This window comes from Ursus maritimus, unplaced genomic scaffold (genome assembly GCF_017311325.1).
Source record: "Ursus maritimus isolate PB19 unplaced genomic scaffold, ASM1731132v1 scaffold_2, whole genome shotgun sequence".
Classification (NCBI taxonomy): domain Eukaryota; kingdom Metazoa; phylum Chordata; class Mammalia; order Carnivora; family Ursidae; genus Ursus; species Ursus maritimus.
Window position 1 is genome coordinate 101,791,410 of NW_024424452.1, and position 19,656 is coordinate 101,811,065.

Here is a 19,656-nt window from a genome sequence, read left to right on the forward strand (position 1 = left end):
TTTCACCATTATTTCTAAAACACGAGCACAATGCTCGGTACACAGCAGGTGTTCCATAAATACTTAGTACCATGGTAATTCTGACCAGCTATGTAAATCACAAAAAGTGAAAACTGCAAAAAAAGGAACAAAAGGGTCCATTACCTTATTCCCACATTCTGTTAAGACTTCTGAAAACCTAGAGTCCTTGAAGGCCTGGTGGTAACTGAATTGTTTCCAACAGCGATTTTACATCTACGTCAAACATTGACCATCCCTAGTGATGTTGGTAAGTTGGCAAAATAAAGACAACAATTCCAAATATTTTAACATTCTTATTATATAGCTTTCTGGACAGTTTGCTCCCAGACACACATTCAGGATAAACACACACTCGACATTAAGTGGTTATTTATTTTTCAGGTTTAAAAGGTTTCAAACTACGTATGTACAAGCTAAATAAAACAAACGAGCCTCAGAGAATCAGTGTGAAGCAAAACACATAAATACACAAGGTCTGTGTTACAGGACACGAAAGATGATAATGTCATCAAATAGAGAGAAAAACATCGAGGAGAGGTAGGCAAATTAGACCAACTTAACAAAGAATATATTAACTACGACCAAGACAAACCCCTAAGCATCAGGGCGAAATTTCTTTTCTATGCCTCCCAGCTGCCTGGCTTTCCTTTTCTGCGTCGTGCTGCACACTTCTGAGTCACCAGCCTCTGGCCGAGCGTCAAGCATCTCTTCCTCATCAGCCTAAGGAGCAGCAGACACGGTAACATGTAAGGTTCACACTAGGAGCCAGGATGGAGAACAACGAAGTGCTACTGTAATATTCTTTCCAAGTACTTCTTTGTTGCCTCTCATATATGATATTCCCTTCCAAAGCATCCTCCTCAGTCTTCAGTATCTTTTTAAATTTTTATTTCTTTTCACAAGTAACTGCTACTTAACTCAATCTGAAGGATGTTACAACTCAGCAAGAACCAGAATATGCAAGTCTTTGTGTTCCTACAATTTGTATTGTTAATTGAGGAAGCTCTATCAACTTAAATTGGGGAAATTTTCCTTCTCCCTTCTATGAAAGGTCCCATAAGAAATGTTAATTTCCCCCTCTCTCCTATACCTCTCTCACTCCTTCCTGATTCTTGCAGTAGTCCCTTCTCAGTGCTAAAAAAGAAAACTTCCAAAAAAGAATCGGAGTCACCTCTCTTCTATCCTGTTACCCCCAAGAATATAAAAAAAAATTAAGCAGATGCTGCCTGCCCTCTAGTGTTGTCAAAGATGACAACCGTTAGGAAAAATGTACTGTTGGTTGAGCTACCAGGCTATTTTGTTGAGTAACTAGTTAGAAAGTTGTAATAATAGGAGAAAAAGATCAATTAGCTGCTCTGGAGTACAGTACAAATTTGGCAAAGTTGATAACCATTTATGCATTTACAGATAAATACACTTTTAATGGATTGACAATAGTAGTAAAATCAGAACTGCACAATCATCATACCTTCTGTTTCTGTTTTGCATGCTTCTCTGTCCACTGCCTGGCATTCTTGAGGAAGACTGGCTTGTTATATTTAAATTCGGAAGACTGCGACAAAATCATAGAAGAGTCAATGGAGAGAAGAATGATTTGTAGCGGTTAAGTTGCAGCTGCCACAGCTATCCTCATACATGAGAAGTGAGAGGTATGAAGAAAGTAGGACATGTGCTGCAGAGGCAATGAGGATACTTACTATGTCGGCCACGAGTGGGTCATCAGGGTTGGGTTCGGACATGAGCAGCTGAATAGAAGTCAGTACAGTTGCAATGTTGAGGGATGGTCTCCAGGCACCCTATACACAGATAGGCAGCTGCTTTTGTATTACTAAGAATGTGATACTCTAATTCAAGTTTTATAGATGAGAACCACACAATGCTGTGTCCACCCTTTACCCACCACTCACTTTTGGTGGCAATTTGAGAACATCTAAACAAATCCTTCCAGCAGAATCAATGTTTGGATGATAGATGGGAGTCAGAAATCGGATCTGAGGAGGTTCAAAGGGGTACCTTTGAAAGCACAGAACAATAGAGAATTTTTATTGAAGTATGTTTCATTATAAACATATATTATAAACACCTTCCTGGTGACTAATCAGGAAGACAGCCTTTGAGAGGCAAACCTTTTCTCTCCTCAAATTTTTATTATGAAAACTTACAAACAACAGAAAAGTTGAAATAATAGCATTAAAAACACTCATGTACCCACCACCTAGATCAAACCACTTTATCCTGTAAATACTTAAGCACGTATCTCCCAAGAATAAGGTCATTCTCCTATATAACTGCAATACTATCAGTATACCTATGAAAAAATTAAAAATGTATTCCTAGTATCATCTACTATTCAGATATCCTCAGTTTTTTTTTTTATAGCCAGGTTTTTGAAAAACAGGATCAAATTAAGATTTATACATTGCATGTTTTTTTTAAAGATTTACTTACTTGAGAGTGAGCACATGAGAGCGGGCGTGCACATGTGTGGGGGAGGGGTAGAGGGATAGGGAGAATCTCAAGCAGACTCCCCACTGACCACAGAGCCCAACACAGGGTTCAATCCCACAACCCTGGGATCATGACCCAAGCCAAAATCAAGGGTCAGACACTTAACTAACTGAGCCACGCAGATGCCCCCACTACATTTGGTTATTATGCCTTTTTAGTGAGACACAAACCTTGGGAAATTCCCAGCCTATTTTCAGAACAGATACATCACATGATTATCAAGCTACTTCTCTCAGGACTTTAACAAGTTTGGCCAGGATCTGATCTAGTGAAAAGACATCTACATATCAACAGTTAGACATTCATTTCTTCCCTTCCCCATTCTGCACAAAACTACAACTACAACTCACCTGATGAGAACCTTAAAGGAGACCTGAAGTAGGAGGGGCCTCAACATAAAGACAGAAAGTAGAATGGTGGTTGCCAGGTGCTGGGGGGAGGAGGAGCTGGCAAGTTACTGCTGAATGGGTATGGAGTTTCAGTCTGGGAAAATGAAAAAGTTTTGGAGATGGATGATGGTGATAGGTGTGTAACAGCATGAATACACTTAATGCCACTGAACCAAACACTTAAAAACGGTTTAAATGATCAATTTTATGTTATGCATATTTTAGCACAATGAAGAAAAGAGAGGCCTCAGATGTGATCTAGCCCATTTTTAGAGAAGGAATTCGAACTCCAGAGAGAGGAAATAACTTGCCCAAGGTCACATTACATCATGATAAGAGTAGGATTAAAACCTAGGACCTTTAACTCCTACATTTAATACTCTACTACATTACTCTATCTTCCAATAACCGTACTTTACCTTGCAAGTTTAGAATCTAATTCACACTGGGCGCCTGGGTGGCTCAGTCAGTTAAGTGTCCAACTCTTGATTTTGGCTCAGGTCATGATCTCAGGGTCGTGAGATTAAGCCCCGCACTGGGCATGGAGCCTGCTTAAGATTCTCTCTCTCTGCCCTTACCCCACTCCTCATGTGCTCTCTCTCTCTCTCAAAAAAAAAAAAAAAATCTAATTCACACTAACCTCTCAGGAATGGTAACTTCCAGCTTGAAAACACCTTTTTCATAAGGTGTGTCAGCCACACCTAATATTTCTTAAAAGAAAAAAAAGGAAATTAAGAGGTAATCAGATGATTTGAATGACTACTCCTAATAAAGTCTATGGTCCTAAAGAAAAGTTGGGTCTAGGACAGTAATTCTCTCTTAGGGCTTTAACAAGCTTCTCATGCAATGCAGCAATGTACCCAAAAAGTTGATGGTGTCAAACAAATACTGACCACAGATCAAATATAAGCTGCAGATTTGTTTTGTCTGTACTGCAGTATTCTAATTATGTTTCCTGTCTGGCCTCACAGATATTTGAGATGGTGATCTTTGGTCTAAACACTGCTTCAGAGCTAATGCCCAAATCCTGGCTATAAATCAGCAAAAGGTGTAATAAAAGGCCAAAGAAGAAATGTCAAGCAAACCTTTTATACATGTAAACAAATTAGGTTTAGAAAGATGGTAAGGTACTTTGACCTTGCCATTGTTCTCTACTTTAGAAAATACAAATGTTCAGATTTCAGCACAATCTTTAATAGGATCGTCATAGGCATGACATGATACCTACGAGCTTGCAGAACATCCATTTTGTCCTTATCTTGCCAGCAAGTGATGCCTGGGGGTGGCTCTGTGGCTAACAAGTTCAGCTCTCTCTTCAGACGTGAAGCTCTCTGCATGGTCCCAAGTAGAAGGAACCACCCACGTTCACTGCACCACACTAGAAGCTGGCTGGGATTCACTAGGGAGAAAAGGGGCAACCTTGAAATAGTCAGCAATAGCGACTTGAGTTTTTAGCACATGGCTTCAGTTTAGTGAAAAACAAACTCTTCATATTAATCCCTACTCTGAGAAAGGAATTGGGAGTTTTTTCCATTTCCTTCCTGTTATCTATTCAAGCACAGTTTAAAAATAAATGTTCTACAAACAACAAAAACACTACAAGTTTTCAATTAATGTCTGTTTCCGCTGACAAATTATAAACTCATAAGGGTAGAGCCTGGGTCTAATTTTGCTCCCCACTGCATCCTCAGTATACCTGGCCTAGAAAAGGCTTGACAAATACTAGCTGTGGGAGGAAGTCTATATATGCTTTGTGAGGACAGCAAGGAATGAATATGATGGAGATAGTGTCACTCTGAGATATTTGTTAGTGAATGCTTAAATGTCTGAGGTTTTCTCCAAGTATTCTGGATTCCACATCCTCCCAATTCTTCAGTATTTCCAATCTTTTTCCCATCAACATTCAAATATGCTCAAAATCTCTCTCATCTAAAACAAACACCCGCACCTACACACACTCAGCACCCTTCCTAACTCTAGTTCCCCTTTAGCTGCCACTCAAAGGATACTAATCTTTTTGATATGAGTTACATGCAATATCTTCCAGTTTGTGGCATGTCTTTTTTCATGTCTTTTAACAGACACACAACTATTAACTTTAACGTAATCAATTTTAAAATCTTTTCCTGTACAGTTACACTTTTATGTATTAAATTTTTCTTTTTTCCTAAACTTAGATATTTGTCTATATCTCCTAAATGTTTTACAATCTTGCTTTCACATTTAAGCCTTTAATCCAGTAGGAACTGATTTTTGTGTATAGTGTGAGGTAGAGGTCCACTTTTGGATCTTTTCCTCCATATGAATAACCAATTGTCCTAGTCCTTTTTATTGGAAAGTCCATCCTTTCCCCACTGATAGGGTCATAAACTAAATTTGCATACAGGTGTGGATCTGTTTTGGGACTCTTCAATTTGTTCCACTGGTCAATTGGATTATCTTTGAGCCAATACCTCACTGTTTTAATTACTGTAGCTTATTAATAAGACTTGATATATAGTAAGTTGAGTTCCTCCGCCTTGTTCTTTTTCTTCAGGCATGTCTTCGTTATTCTTGATCCTCTGCTCTTCCATATGAGTTTTAGAGTCACCTCATAAAAGTCCACACATATATACATCTCAGGGTCTGGTTCTGTTTTGTAAACTGAATACTCAATTTGGCAGTAAACCTAGATTCAGTAGGGTTTAGATGTACTAATTTATTCCAGGCTCACTCACAAAGGCTTAATTTACATTAAAAGGTCAATTTATTAATTTGTACGACTATGATAAAATTTTTAATTTAATCCCATACATTCCCTCCTTAAGCTATTTCTACTTGGAAAACTAATTATAATCAGAAGATTACCTGGTGGGCACAAACTGTAGTTATTGGACGGTTGTTATGATAATCATACACTTATATCGAGGCCATCTACCTCCACCATACGGATGTTTAAAGGAGACTAAATTTGTGTATTGGCTAGGTAAAGACAGTCTCTTGAACTGTGCTGCAGACAAAATGGTCCTTTGGATCTTCCTTTTCTAATCTCCAGGCTTGCTGCTCCTCCACAATTCACAAACTCTTCCAGAAATATTTAAATGAGATTTATAATACTACAGGTGAATTAAACTGTTAGACAGAATTACATTACAACGGTCTTTCATATAAATTATTTTTTAAAGTACTTCCAAATTTCCTTAGACGCACCCATAAGACCATCATCTTTTGGAAACAGGTATTTCATTGGATAAGTTACCTTGCGTTTTATACACAGATCTTTACTACTTTTCTCAGTAAGCAGATACTGAGAAAGCGACCACAATAACACAAGAATCCACAAGAAACAGAGCATACCTTTATATAAAATGAGAACCCAGGGGGAAAGGCAGGGTAAAGGGATTAGAATAGGATGAGAATAAGCAAGACAATTTCTCTAATGGAGGCAACCAGACCCCAATCTCACTATATTAACACGAATTGGTATATGACACTCCTTGGCTCAAAAGCTATCAATTACTGCGCATTTTCTGGGCTCAAAGGTTCTTTACAATCAAACCCCAACTTCATATCCAATAACTACTCCCCACAAACTTATGCTTCAGCCACACCGACTCCTTTTTGCTGCCCATTAAGGGTTTCATTCTCTTTCCCATCTGCAGACAGTACACATTAAACGATCACTTCTTGTCCTTCTCTAGTAAAGCATCCCAATCCTTCACGCCTTTCCATCGTCACCCTCTCTGTGCTTCCACACCAACTTGCATCGGGAGTTATTATTCATCTCTGACCGCTTCTTCTCATGGGACAAAAATCCCTTGAGGGCGGGTATAGTCGCCATAATCTTTTCTTCCTTTTTAAACCAACAATGCCTACAGTATACAGTAGTAAGTCAGAATAACTAGTGTTGGAAACGTGGGGCACACTTCTCCCTGCGGGGCAGGGGCGGCTCGGGCAGCTCTGACCACCGACGGGCTGCGTAGATTCCAGCAGAGCCTCCGCTCAGCAGCCGCTTCTCCCAGCTTCTCCTTCCGAAGACAGGAAACTCCGACATTAGGCACAAACAGGACCTCTGGTCCCCAAGATACACAGGGACCACGGCCGGGACGCGTTCTCTCCGCTGGAGAATCAGAAATCACCCCTCTTACCTGTGGTACTCACCTCACAGCGTAGCACCGCCCGGACCAGCTGCTGCCCACGCCAGCGCACGCCCAGACGGTTGGCGTCGCTCCGCCTCCCGCCACGAGGGGCTTGCGATTGGCCCGCGGCAATGCCCGGGAGAGGAGCGCAGCCCCTAATTGGACAGCGCTCTGAGCCTGGCTTCCGCTCTCGCCGCTTTCAAATCAGAGCGCGCGTCGGACGCAGTCACTCCTGCTCGTGCGCGGAGGTGTGGATCAGGGCCGGGATGTTCGCCGGCTCGGACCGGATGCATCAGTTGGTGTGGCCCGTGCGGTGGCAAGTTCAGTTACGAGGTCAGCTCTCTTTGTCAGAGCAGGGAAGGAGCTGGAAATCTTTCATAGGAGGAACAACGAAGAGAACTGGAAATATTTGAACTGGAGTAGGGACTGCGTGGTACGTCTCTTCATTTAATGGAAATTTTTACCGCGTCAGGGGACACATCGAAGATCAATGTATGAAAGTTAAAGGGATGCAAAATTTAGCCCAATAAAGCATTCTAGCAATGAGACCCCCGAAGAACAGAACAGGTGAACTTGGGACGTAGTGAATTCCTTCATCACTGGAAGTGTTCAAGTGGAAGTTAATTAGGGATGCAAAGGGGATCCCTGTATTGGGTAGAAGTTTAGAATACGTGGCTTTGAGGCCCTCTTCCAACTCTAAAAGTGTGGTACTACCTGACCAAGGAAGTACCCGTTTATGGTCAAGCCAGCCTTGACTTCTCAAAAGTTCCTCGGCTCCAAGAGCGTTCATGGGTGGCTGGGACCTGACCTGAATCTAAAGGACATGGCTGGAACCTGACTAGCCTTTGGGAATACTGTGGGTGGAAAAACAACACCACACACACACACACACACACACACACACACACACACCACCCCACCCCACCCCAAGCCCACATCTCACTGCTTTCAGCTCATTGTGTGGTTTTGGAAGAGTGGTGGCATAGGAATAATGGCCAGTCATTCTAAACTTGCAAACCAACGTAATTCTGGCCACTGCAGTGATTTCTGCATTTAGTTAAAATCGGTGTTAAGTAGCAGTGTTTCCCCGAGCCCACTGCATGCATGTTACCTCTCCCCCAGAGATCCACACATTCCCTAGTACTCTATGATTCTACCCTTGGGATCCTCACATTGATTGAAAGAATGAATCAACTGAAGTAGCTTATGAATTACAAACATAAGGAATCCTGGGACTGCCCAGTCTAATTTCCAGGTAGTTGCTGGGGTTTTGCATTTATTGTTAGTATTTACTCACTGTAGTGAAGTGTTTTCTGTCATAAATCTGGAGTTGGCTGCTTATTTTACTACCGATATTTTGTTTTAATTCCTTCAATGTCTTCTTTATTTTCTTCCTACCCCAAATGTAATTGTATTTCAATTACAGTTCTGTCTTCAGAACTGAAACTGATCACTTCCTTGGGTGGTTCTCTGAGAAATGAGTCTTTAAAATGTCTCTTAGAAAAAGCAGGAACTATGTTGAGTCTGGTGGAAAGGAGAGATGGTATTATAAAACAAGGAAATACCGATAATTTTGACAACTAAACTGAAAAGGATTGAACAAAAGAAAAAAGGTAAAAAGAACTCTACAGACTAAATGTACAGTTTCCATTTGTCCACTAGAGGGAGGTATGTTAACTGATGAGAATAGAGGCCAGGCTGAAAATGTTTTGTTACCTGGGTACAGGTGTCATTGCTTTTAAAAAGGGAGGATTCTAATACTGTGATTTATTTTTTAAGTGTATGTGTGGGAAATTATTTAACAAAAGTTTCTTCACAAAAGAATATAGATGCATCATAGCCAGCTCACTTAGTACATTTAAAAGCACAAAAATTATATTTTATTTATGCGCAGGATTATTTGCCAGAATTTACTCACTTGAGTATAAAAGATTTTATTTCGCATACAGTATTTGTTTAGTAAATCTAAACTATTATGTTTGTTTAATGGGCTGATTATATAAGTTTATTCTCAGAACGTCCTGGTTGGCAGAAGATGTTTCAGAAAAAAACTTCCGTGATTTTAATTTTGAAAAACTTTTTGAGCCATTATACGCAGATTAATTTTGTTTTATTTTTTTGTGGCATGACTTTTTTTTGGTTGAGCCAGTTAAATTAATTAGATTATAATAATTATTACTGCTTTTTGTAATCATGCGGCTGAAGATACATTCCTCTCCTTCCAGGTAGGGATGCAGTTAAATTACCCAAGGAACTTAGGACAATCTCCAAAGAGGGTATTATATACTCTAACAATCTAAGGGGGGAACGGAAGCAAATAAAATAAATATAGTAAGGCAGTATTTCCTGGAACTTCCTAGTATTGAGATTGAATTCTTCCTGTTGAAATGTAAATTCACCTCTTAAGAATAGAAGGATTTAACTTGGACTTGGGCAATTTTAGCTTATTTATACAGCTGGAGCCAGATAGTTCTTCTTCCCCGATTCTGAATGTGAAAATAATATAGCCAAAAGAAATGTAATATTATTGATCCCTGAAAATTTTACCCCAGTTAAAAATTCTTATTACAAAACCATTATGTTGGGGCGCCTGGGTAGCTCAGACAGTTAAGCGTCTGCCTTCAGCTCAGGTCATGATCCCAGGGTCCTGGGATCAAGCGGAGAGCCTGCTTTTCCCTTTCCCTCTGCCTTTCCCCCTGCTTGTGCTCTTTTGCTCGCTCTCTCTGTCAAATAAACAAAATCTTTATTTTTTAAAGAAGATTTTATTTATTTCAGAGAGAGTGCACGAACAGGGGGAAGGGCAAAGGGAGGGGAAAGGGAGAAGCAGACTCCTCACTGAGCAGGGAACCCAAAGTGGGTCTCCATCCCAAGACCCCTGAATCATGACCTGAGCTGAAGGCAGTCACTTAACCGACTGAGCCACCTAGGTGCCCGCTTATCTTTTTTTTTTTTTTTTTAAGATTTTATTTATTTGTCAGAGAAAGAGAGAGAGAGAACACAAGCCGGGGGAACGGAAGGCAGAGGGAGAAGCAGGCTTCCCGTGGAGCAAGGAGCCCGATGCGGGACTCAATCCCAGGTACCCAGGATCATGACCTGAGCTAAAGGCAGACGCTGAACCGACTGAGCCACCCAGGCGTCCAGTGCCCCCACATCTTGATTATTTCATTGCACATTGTTATTCACTATTCACAAAGACTCTGTAGTAAGAAAATTAGTATTTGTAAAGTATTTAAGAATATCTGATTAAAGCATATTGTGGACAGACATGGTATTCTTAAACATAACACTTTGCATGTCATTTTTCATTTAATTCTCAGTTCATCTCAGGGGAAGTTGAGGCACCCACAAATGTTCACAATGGAATATGATAAAGTTTCCCTTCACAATGTCCTAATCAGTTTTGTAATAATTTTTAATAAAAAATTTTAAACATACGGAAGACTTTGAAAACTTACAGAAACTAATAATTGTATATGTTCTCTTTCACTATGGACAGCACATTTAATTATATTTGTCCAGGGCTAAGGCCCTGGTGGGGTATAGGTATTAAATCAATCATACAGGTTTCATAACCAAGCTCACTGTAAATATGAAAATGTCCTGCTTGCTGCCTTAGAAGTTTAGTATGCCCCATTGTTGTCTTTTTGTAATTTTTGGGGAAAATCACAAAAGACAAGGCATCCACTGTGTCTCCTAAGAATTTAAGATCCACAAAAGGGGTAGAGAAGAAGGAGGGAGTAAGAAGGGAAATTAGTATTTAATTAGTATAGTAGTGAGCTGATATGTGCCAAGTATAGTACTAGGTAGTCTTGAATGTATTATTTAATCCACAGGACTATTCTGTGAGGTATTACCATTCCCACTTTATTATCAGGAAACAGGCTCGGGGAAATCAAGCAACTTGTTCAGGGATGTTAATTCAATTTGAATTGAAAGCTTTTATATTCTTTCCACTATCGTTGAATGCATCCTTTTCTGGATCTTTTTAGAACCTAAAATATAAGTGTCTCGTTGAAAGAATTTATGTATAATATGAGACACTGTATATGTATCCATGTTCCTCCTCCCCACGCACCTTTACATTTACTGTGATTAATACAGGGTAACGTATTATACGCTGTGATGTAAATAAAATTTACATTTAGAACCAGGGCATAGATATGAGTTTTTCGAGTACTTTATGTCTAATTTTCCCCAATAGAAAATAGGGATAATTACTGCCTCTTTTCCACTTCAGAGGACTGATGTGATAATTAGGGAGCCAAGATTAGGCAGCGGTCACAACGGGAACAAACTACAACTCCCGAAATGCTCAAAGAGGCTGACGCCGGTCCGGGACACAGTTCCAGCTTTAGGGCAAAGGTGACCCTCTGGGTCCCGCGGCGAAGTAGGGAGCGGTCGGTCCTCGCCTCTTCCCTGATGCATCCAGGGATTTGTAGTTCCCTCAAGGCCGTGGTCTGCCCTTAGGGCCCGTCTCTCACTACAAGTCCCGTGATGAATCGAGGCACGGGCAGCGCCTGCGTGTTGAAGCCGAGGGATCGTGCGGGCGGTGCTACTGGCGGGAGGAGTAAAGATGGCGGTGCGGGGGTCTCCGCCTTCTGCTCCCGGCTGAAGCGCTCTGAGGGAAGCTGCAGCGGCAACTGGGGCAGCAATAGCGATCCAGTGGTGGTAGTTTCAGCAGCAGCTGCTGAGGCGGGAGCAATGGCGGAGCTGGAGCACTTGGGCGGGAAGCGGGCAGAGTCCGCGCGAATGCGGCGGGCTGAGCAGCTTCGGCGCTGGCGGGGCTCGCTGACAGAGCAGGAACCCGCCGAGCGACGAGGCGCGGGGCGGCAGCCGCAGACTCGGCGCGGGAGCCCCAGGGTCCGTTTCGAGGACGGTGCTGTTTTCCTGGCCGCTTGCTCTAGCGGGGACACCGACGAGGTGAAAAAGCTTCTGGCCAGAGGTGCCGACATCAACACGGTCAACGTGGACGGCTTGACAGCCCTGCACCAGGTAACTCCCTTTTCGGTCTTCTAGGCGTCCAAGACGTCTCCTACAGATGAGCCTGTGACCCCTGCGGGCCTCCCATGGGGAGTGTTAGTGTCACCACCGAGCCCTTCTGCACGGACACTGGTCCTTTGGGGCTAGTCGGTTTCATTCTCGTAAGGCTTCCTCCACTCATCAAGTCTTTTTCCGATCCCGGGGTCTCTACCTGAAGGAGTAGTGTCACCCCGCTGCCTGGTCAGTGTTTGTATTTCCCTCCACCTACTTGAGTTGTCATGGTTACTGATGATTTGGTCCCTGGTGTTATCCCTATAGATTAGTCATCTTCACTCTGGTTGGTGTGCCTGTACACTGTGTCACTCGTATAAGCATAGTCAATGTCATTTGTCTGATGCCTTTTCAGAAAATTCAGCTTTCTGTTTGTGTGACCCTATTACAGAATATCTTAGATAACTCGGAGAGTAAACCCCTATATTGGGTTAAGGCAAGCAGATCTTCTGAAACGACACCTATTGTTTTGCTGGTTTGTAAAGATTCATGAACAGTTTGTGTCTCCTACAGGCTCCTAGAACACCCCTGACCCTATTGTTATGGGTGTCTTCTTAGGAGTATTACTGCCCTAAGAGCTTCCTATGGAGAACTAACCTACTGAATCACTTATGTTTGTTTGATACTTGTGGAATAGTCTTTTTCTTTTCTTTTTTCTTAAAGCTTTTTACAGAAATCGTATGCCCTATATATAGCTATAGTATATGGGTTGTGGATAACTTAACAATATTGTGCTTAGTAATAACACTTTTACTTCTCTCATCTTACGCAACAGATTCTTACTTATGCAGTAATGTTCAATATATACTGACTCCACCCTCCCTCCCCGAGCGGAACTTCATCGGTTATTTTGGTGAGCTGAGAGCCGGACACCCACTTCTAGTCTTTCTTATTTTTCTTTACCTGCTGTGTGTACAAAGTGAACGTGTTGGCATGAGAATCCACTTCTAAATAATAATTCCATTTTGTGTCATATCACTTCACTGAATGTATTAGCCAGTAGCCTAAAATTATTCCTCACCGTGTTTGCAACCCTTCTCTTTCAGATGGAAGAACCTTCTCTTCTGTTCGTCCTATTTGTATCTGTTTTTTTTTTCCTGCTTATAATAGTGCCCCACCTAAGGTGACAACCAACATTTGTATAGTCCTTTGTTGTTTAAAAATTCTTATATATGTCTTCCACTATGTGAATCTCAGCAGTGATTCTTGAAGTAGGTGTGGCAAGTAGTGTTGTAATTCCCATTTTACAGATGAGGAATCTGAAGCTCAGAAAATTCTTACTTGTGCAAGATTAGAAAGGAGACAAGTTGCTCTTAGGCATGGATTTTTCAGACTTAAAATTCCAGAGCTTTATAGCTCACCTAAGAGGGTCATATTCATTATTTTAAGCTTCTGAACTCTTTGAGAGGGTGAATATTCATTTTTCAAATATATTTGGGATGTTGAGGAGATTGAGATCTGGGTTCTGGAAGGAACCATTTCTTGGGTTCATGGATGATAGAGAAATAGAATTCAGCTTTCTGGTCCACGTGCTCCTTTACTGAATCACTATTCTATCAAAGCACAGCTTTCTTAGTGCAACTCAGTAGCTCTGTTTCTTCTAAGGTGACTCTGCTACCAGAATCTGGTCCTTACCATTCACATTTTAATAATGCCCTGAGAAAAGCATCTGCTTTGAGGTCACTCTGGTAGATCTCCTTCTTATACAAGGTAACCACTTTTCTGATCCCTTCTGAAAGACTGACTTTCTTGGTGCCTTTCCTTCTATCTTAACTACCATCCCAGATTGTGAAGTACAACTTCTCTCACTTCATATGCTTCTCACCTTCAGTAATCTCTTGAAATAGGAGAGGAAGGAGATGACAGCTACGAGGTTTTAAAACAACAACAACAACAACAACAACAACAACAACACCTGCATACACAATGTAGGCATTCGTCCCTCTTTATGGGCCTGGCAATGAGTTGAACTGAATAGGTATACTCAATACTAGACAAATTCAGCTAAAGATTAAGCTGCTTGAAGATTTGAGGCCAAACCTTCTGTTGAGAAACCATCTCTTTGTTTGAATCAAGACAAGGGGCCTTTATTGGCTCAGGAACTCTTTTACAAGTCAGTTTCCATGGAGTGACAGTATATTTCTCCATGCTCTGAAGAACTCTTAAGGTACATAAAAGGTTATATTCAAAATGTGAGACTGGAGCTGCCAGTAGCTGAACAACTTGCTTTGTGACTGATTGTCCTGTGAAATGAAGAGTGGTACAATTATCTGAATTATTTAGTTAAACTATCCATCTGTTATATAAGCATAATATGAATTATCAGGATAATTGCTTTCTTTCTCCCTTTTGTTTGGCCATGGCCTCTTGACCAACTGTGAATTACCATCTTGGCGTGTTGGAAGAAACCCCCAGGTGATATTGGTGGTTGATTTTTCTCCTCCCCCCACAAGGTCACAGTAAATGATTCACACTTCAGGTTGTGGTGCCTTGATGCTACTTTTGACTTAGAGACCTTTCTTTCTTGGCAGCCTTTGCTTAGGCCACGAGGTGCTTGAGTCAATGATAAGCTCCAGGGGGCCTATTAATAATACTTGAAATAGACTGAGGTAAGAAATATCTCAAAGGTTAGACCTTCTCTGATGAAAGCCTTGAAAACTGATGCAGACTAACTAAACTTGGGTGAATAAATTGTATATGCCCTTAGTATCCCACAGTTATCAATGGAAATTAGGCATTACTCTTGATTATATAACCCTTGAAAGCATTTGTTTGCTCACAGAGGAATTCCCGTTTCACTTATATATATATATATATATATATATATATATATATATATATATATACACACACACACTATAAGTCATGAAGTATGGATTAATCTACATGGGGTGGTACTTCTTGAAATTTCTTTTATTTTTATTTATTTATTTTGCAAGGTTGATAGTTATCACCTATCTTGGTATCCTTAGTATTACAATCTTGGGTGCTCAGGTATACATACAGGCTCTTAAAACTCTATCTACCAAATTGTTGGGCTGTTGTAAGAGGCAAGTGCTTGCTTTCAGAAAGGAGATTTTCTGGGATTTGTTAGAATGAGTGCTTGCATATTTCTTCAAAATATATTTTATTGGCACTTGTATCTGTGTTGGGTGTAGTGGATACTAATGTCAGTCCACATAGATGAGGATGATTCTGTACTCGACTCAGAAACTCAGGTCGGTTTTGTAATGGTCTCAGAGTCCAAGTTTGGACCCTCAGGGACACCCCAGACTGGAATTCAACTCCTAGTATTTTCTGTTATTCTTCAGCTGCCTCCATCTAACCCTGTAGCTTCAGGGAGATTAAAATGATCTATTTCTCTGGAAGAAAGGTGGAGACAGAAACAGATGAGGAAGGAGGAAAAGCAGAGCAATTTATATCCCCAGTGAGACAGAGTAAGACAGAAGAAGACTAGTAATGATAATGTGTTCTGTTCAGTACAAAATAGTATGTATATGTGCCAACAGGTTATGGTGAAATAAAACTTGTATTCTTTGTAGTTTGTTTGTTTTTTTTTAAGTTATCTCTATGCCCAACGTAGGGCTCAAACCCATAACCCTGAGATCAAGAGTCACATGCCCTATCGACTGAGCCAGCCAGGTGCCCCTAAAACTTGTATTCTTAACCCTTTCTCTTTTATTCCAAGTTCACTGCTTATTTCTCTTATAGTTCCACCTGTGAAATGACTTTGCGTTACCCTGTGTATATTGATAAATTCTGCTAAGTGTCGGGATCCAAGGCAATGTGGGATTAAGAAAATCCTGTTGGCTTCTTCCTTATTGTGGATCTAGAACAGTCATCCTGAGTCATTTTAGTGGTTTACCTCTTCAGATTGGTTGATATGATGCATCAGACTATGTTGGGCACCTGGCTCCTTGCCTTACTAGTATTAGTCCCAAGTTTCCATGCCATAGTGGACCTCAAAGCCAGATTTGAAAAAATAGGCTTATTTTTATGGTGGGGTGTTTTGTTGTTTTGTTTTGTTTTTGAGTACAGATGCAAGTTACTTTTATTTGTTCCCTAGCCAAATTTTTGTTGCCCATTCGTAAAGTCCTGTAGAGTAGCAGTATACTACCATTTGGGCTGATTGAATCTTCTCTGTGAATATTTTTAAGTGGGCAAGCTGTCAGTATGTTTGGTTTAAGCATAATTCTGCTAACGGTAGAAGGTTGGACAGGTCCTATTGGTAAATTAAAATTAAGTCATTGCTTGCTTATTTTTAAAGTATTTTTAAATTAAAATATACTTTATAGGGATGCCTGGGTGGCTCAGTTGGTTAAGTGTCTGCCTTCGGCTCAGGTCATGATCCCAGGGTCCTGGGATCGAGCCGCATGTCAGGCTCCCTACTTAGCCGGGAGTCTACTTGTCCCTCTCCCTCTGCAGCTCCCCCTGCTCGTGCTTGCTCTCTCTCTCTCTGCCAAATAAATAAAATCTTAAAAAATAAAGTATACTTTATATACAGAAAAATTCACCTTTTTGCATGTAGGGTTCTGTGAGTTGTGACAAGTACAAGCAATTGTGTAGCCAGTACTACAGTCAACATATAGAATATTATCATTATCTCCAAGACTTCTTTGTGCTCCGTGTAGCCAACTCCTCCTCCCACCCCCACCCCCTGGCAGCCATTCATCTATGTTCTGTTCCCATAACCACAATGCCGTATAGATGAATCATACAGCATGAAGCCTTTGAATCTGGCTGCTTTCATTTGCTGTAATGCACTGACATTCATCCATTTTGTTGCATGTGTCAGTAGCTCACTGGTGGTATTCCAGTATATGGAAATACTACAGTTTGTTTATACATTCACCAGTTGAAGGACATTTGGATTATTTCCAGTTTTTGGTAATAATGAGTAAAGCTGCTAGAAACATTTCTGTACACGTTGTTGTGTGGACATGTTTCATTTTACTTTGGTCACATTCCTAGCAGTGGGATAACTGAGTCCTGTGGTGATGAGTGTTTAACATATTTTCTTAAAGATTTTATTTATTTATTCACTTGAGAGAGAGGGAGAGTTCAGGGGGAGGAGCAGAGGGGGAGGGACATGCAGACGCTGTGCTGAGCGCAGAGCCGGCCGGGGGCAGGGCTCCATCCCATGACCCTGAGATCATGACCTGAGTCGGATGCCTAACCGACTGAGCCACCCAGGCACTCCAATGAATGGTTAACTGTAAAAGAAACTGCCAAACTGTTTTCCAAAGTGGCTCTACCATTCTGCATTCCACCTAACAATGTATGAGTTCTGGTTGCTTTGTATCCTTACCAGTCCTTGATATTATCATTTTATTTAAGCTATTCTGATAGTTACATCATGATAAGTCGTTTTTAATGACAGTAGTAAGAATAGTAGTAAGAGCAGCCATAGTAGTTACAGTAGTAGTTGTAGCTCTCACTTATGTGGTATTTACTCTGAGCCAAGGACTCTTCTAAGTTCTTTTAATATATTGTGTGTAATACTCAAAACAACTAATGAGTAAGGTACTTTTATTTTTGTCTGGATTTTATAGAGATAGGGAAACTGAGACACCGCCCAAGGTCACACAGATAATAAATGGCAGAGCTAGAATTTACTTAAGCCCAGGCAGTCTGACTGGGGAGTCCACGTTCTTAACTTTATATTGTCTCTTACTGGACTAAATTGCCTCTCATTCTAAAAAAAAAAAAGAAAAAAAATTAGAAAATGAAATTATAAAGAAAAGTTGAAAGTAATTTAAAATCAGGCTACTCAGAGATATATACTACTAACATTTTAGTATATTCTTTTCAGGTTTTTTTTAACATTATATTGAGTTGATATATATGTGTATAAGAGCATATTTACAAAGTTGGTATCATATACTGTCTCCTGATTTTTTCACTTAACTTTCCTTGTAATTGTTTTCTTATATCATTAAATATGCTTTGAAAGTAAAGTTTTTGACGTTTGAATAGTATGTCATCATTCGGATATGCTTTACTATATTATCTTCCTTGTTAGAGGTTTTATTAGATTGTTAATTTACTGCTAATATTGAATGCCTAATAATAGATTGTAAGTCTGTGTTAAAGTGAATGTTTGTTGATAGGTATAGTTTCCGCCCTCAAGAAACTCACAGTCTGGTTTGGAGATAGATAAATAAAAAACAGTTACTTTTAGAGTGTTAATTTCTGTGGTAACAGGGAAAGATGCCTCTAAGTGGAGGAGCAAAGGAAGACAGTCCATGATGATGGAGCCGTGTGGGCTGAGAGATAGGAGTAAGTACGGTGTGCAGGCAGAGGGGACACAGGGGGAGCCCTAATGGATGCGTTTGGAGGGTTAGGGAGTGGATGAGGGTAACATCCTAGAAGGCTTTGAACATCAAACACCAGGCCAAGACTGCTTGATGGAGTCCTCAGCAGAAAATTTTTTTGTGGGTTTGAGCAGGGAGGTTAACCCAACCAAAGTAGCATTAAGGAATATGAAGCTGCATTTGGATTTGAGAGTGATGGAAAGACACAGATGAAAGAACCAGCTGAGAGAATGCAGACGAGAAAGGAAAGGATAATACAGTTCTAGCCTGTGAGTCTGAAAGAATTTTGTTATTCAGATGGATACAGGATTCAGTTCAGTTTTGGACCGAGGAGCTCTGAAGACATCCAAGTACAAATACCCTGTAGGCATCTATGAGTCAAGGCTAATCATCACCTCCCTGTCTAGGCTCCAGTTTCCTCATATTTATGGAGAAATGAGAGTTGGATATTAACATAAAGGTGAGAGTTGAAACAATGAGCGTGGAGGAGGAGAGGAGAAAATATAAAAGAGAAGAACAAAAAACACAATTAGGTGGTAGGCAGAGGACATAGAAGTTCCCATTAGAGCCACAGGATTACATGGTAGGCTGACAAATGCCCCCTCAAAGATGTCCATGTCCTAATCCCCAGAACCTGTAAATATGTTGCCTTGTATGGTAAAAGGGACTTTGCAGATATGATTAAGTTTAAGGTATTGAAGTGGGAAGATTATCTTGGATTATCCAGGGGAGTCCAGTGTAATCACAGGAGTCTTTATGGGAGGGGAGGCAGGCAGGAGAGCAGAGTCAGTAACAGATGTGATGATAGAAGCAAGACACAGGAGTGATCAGAGGAAGGGGCTGTGAGCCAAGGAATGCAGGCAGCCTCTAGAGGCTGGAAAAGGCAAGAAAATGGAGTCTCCCCAAAGAGTCTCAAGGAGGAGTGAGCCCTGCCAGACGTTTGACTTTAGCCTGGTGAGACTGAGTTCTGACTCCTGATCTCCAGGTCTCCAGATCGGTAAGATAAGAAGTACGTGCTGTTTTAAGCTACTGTGTTTGTGGTAATTTGTTGCAGCAGCAACAGGAAACTAATACAGGGGAGATCCAGGAAAGCACAGTGATGCTGAGGAGTTTCAAGGAACGGATTGTCAATAATGTAAAAGGAAATTGAGGGGAAGACCTAAAAAAACAAAAACAAAAACCTGTCAGACTTGGCCATTTATAACCTTGGAAAGAACAGTTTCAATTGAAAGATGTTTTTGAGGGCTTTTGTAGAGATTATTTGAAGTTTTTTCT

General features: G+C 40.8%; 2 protein-coding genes across 4 annotated transcripts in view; one reads left to right on the forward strand and one right to left on the reverse strand.

Annotated features, from left to right (window-relative positions):
* Positions 1 to 373: 373 nt before the first annotated feature.
* Positions 374 to 7,132, reverse strand: UBE2T (ubiquitin conjugating enzyme E2 T). 2 transcript variants are annotated; one of them, XM_008685126.2, is made up of 7 exons: positions 7,059 to 7,132; positions 4,147 to 4,317; positions 3,559 to 3,628; positions 1,929 to 2,034; positions 1,719 to 1,817; positions 1,490 to 1,573; positions 374 to 741 (listed from the first exon to the last, which is right to left on the reverse strand). In XM_008685126.2, exons 2-7 carry the CDS (start codon positions 4,253 to 4,255, stop codon positions 616 to 618), a joined length of 594 nt encoding a protein of 197 aa, XP_008683348.1. In that variant the 5' UTR covers positions 4,256 to 4,317; positions 7,059 to 7,132; the 3' UTR covers positions 374 to 615. The 2 variants fall into 2 exon arrangements, with proteins under 2 accessions (XP_008683348.1, XP_008683347.1); XM_008685125.2 differs by having other exon boundaries at positions 7,046 to 7,098.
* A 3,799-nt stretch (positions 7,133 to 10,931) lies between these two features.
* The window catches only part of LOC103657720 (protein phosphatase 1 regulatory subunit 12B), an 85,523-nt gene continuing 76,798 nt past the window's right edge, over positions 10,932 to 19,656 (forward strand). For both annotated transcript variants that reach the window (XM_040636463.1, XM_008685127.2), the window contains exon 1: positions 10,932 to 12,028. In XM_040636463.1, coding sequence (XP_040492397.1) covers positions 11,531 to 12,028 — 498 coding nt within the window. In that variant the 5' untranslated portion in view covers positions 10,932 to 11,530. The remainder of the gene's footprint in view (positions 12,029 to 19,656) is intronic.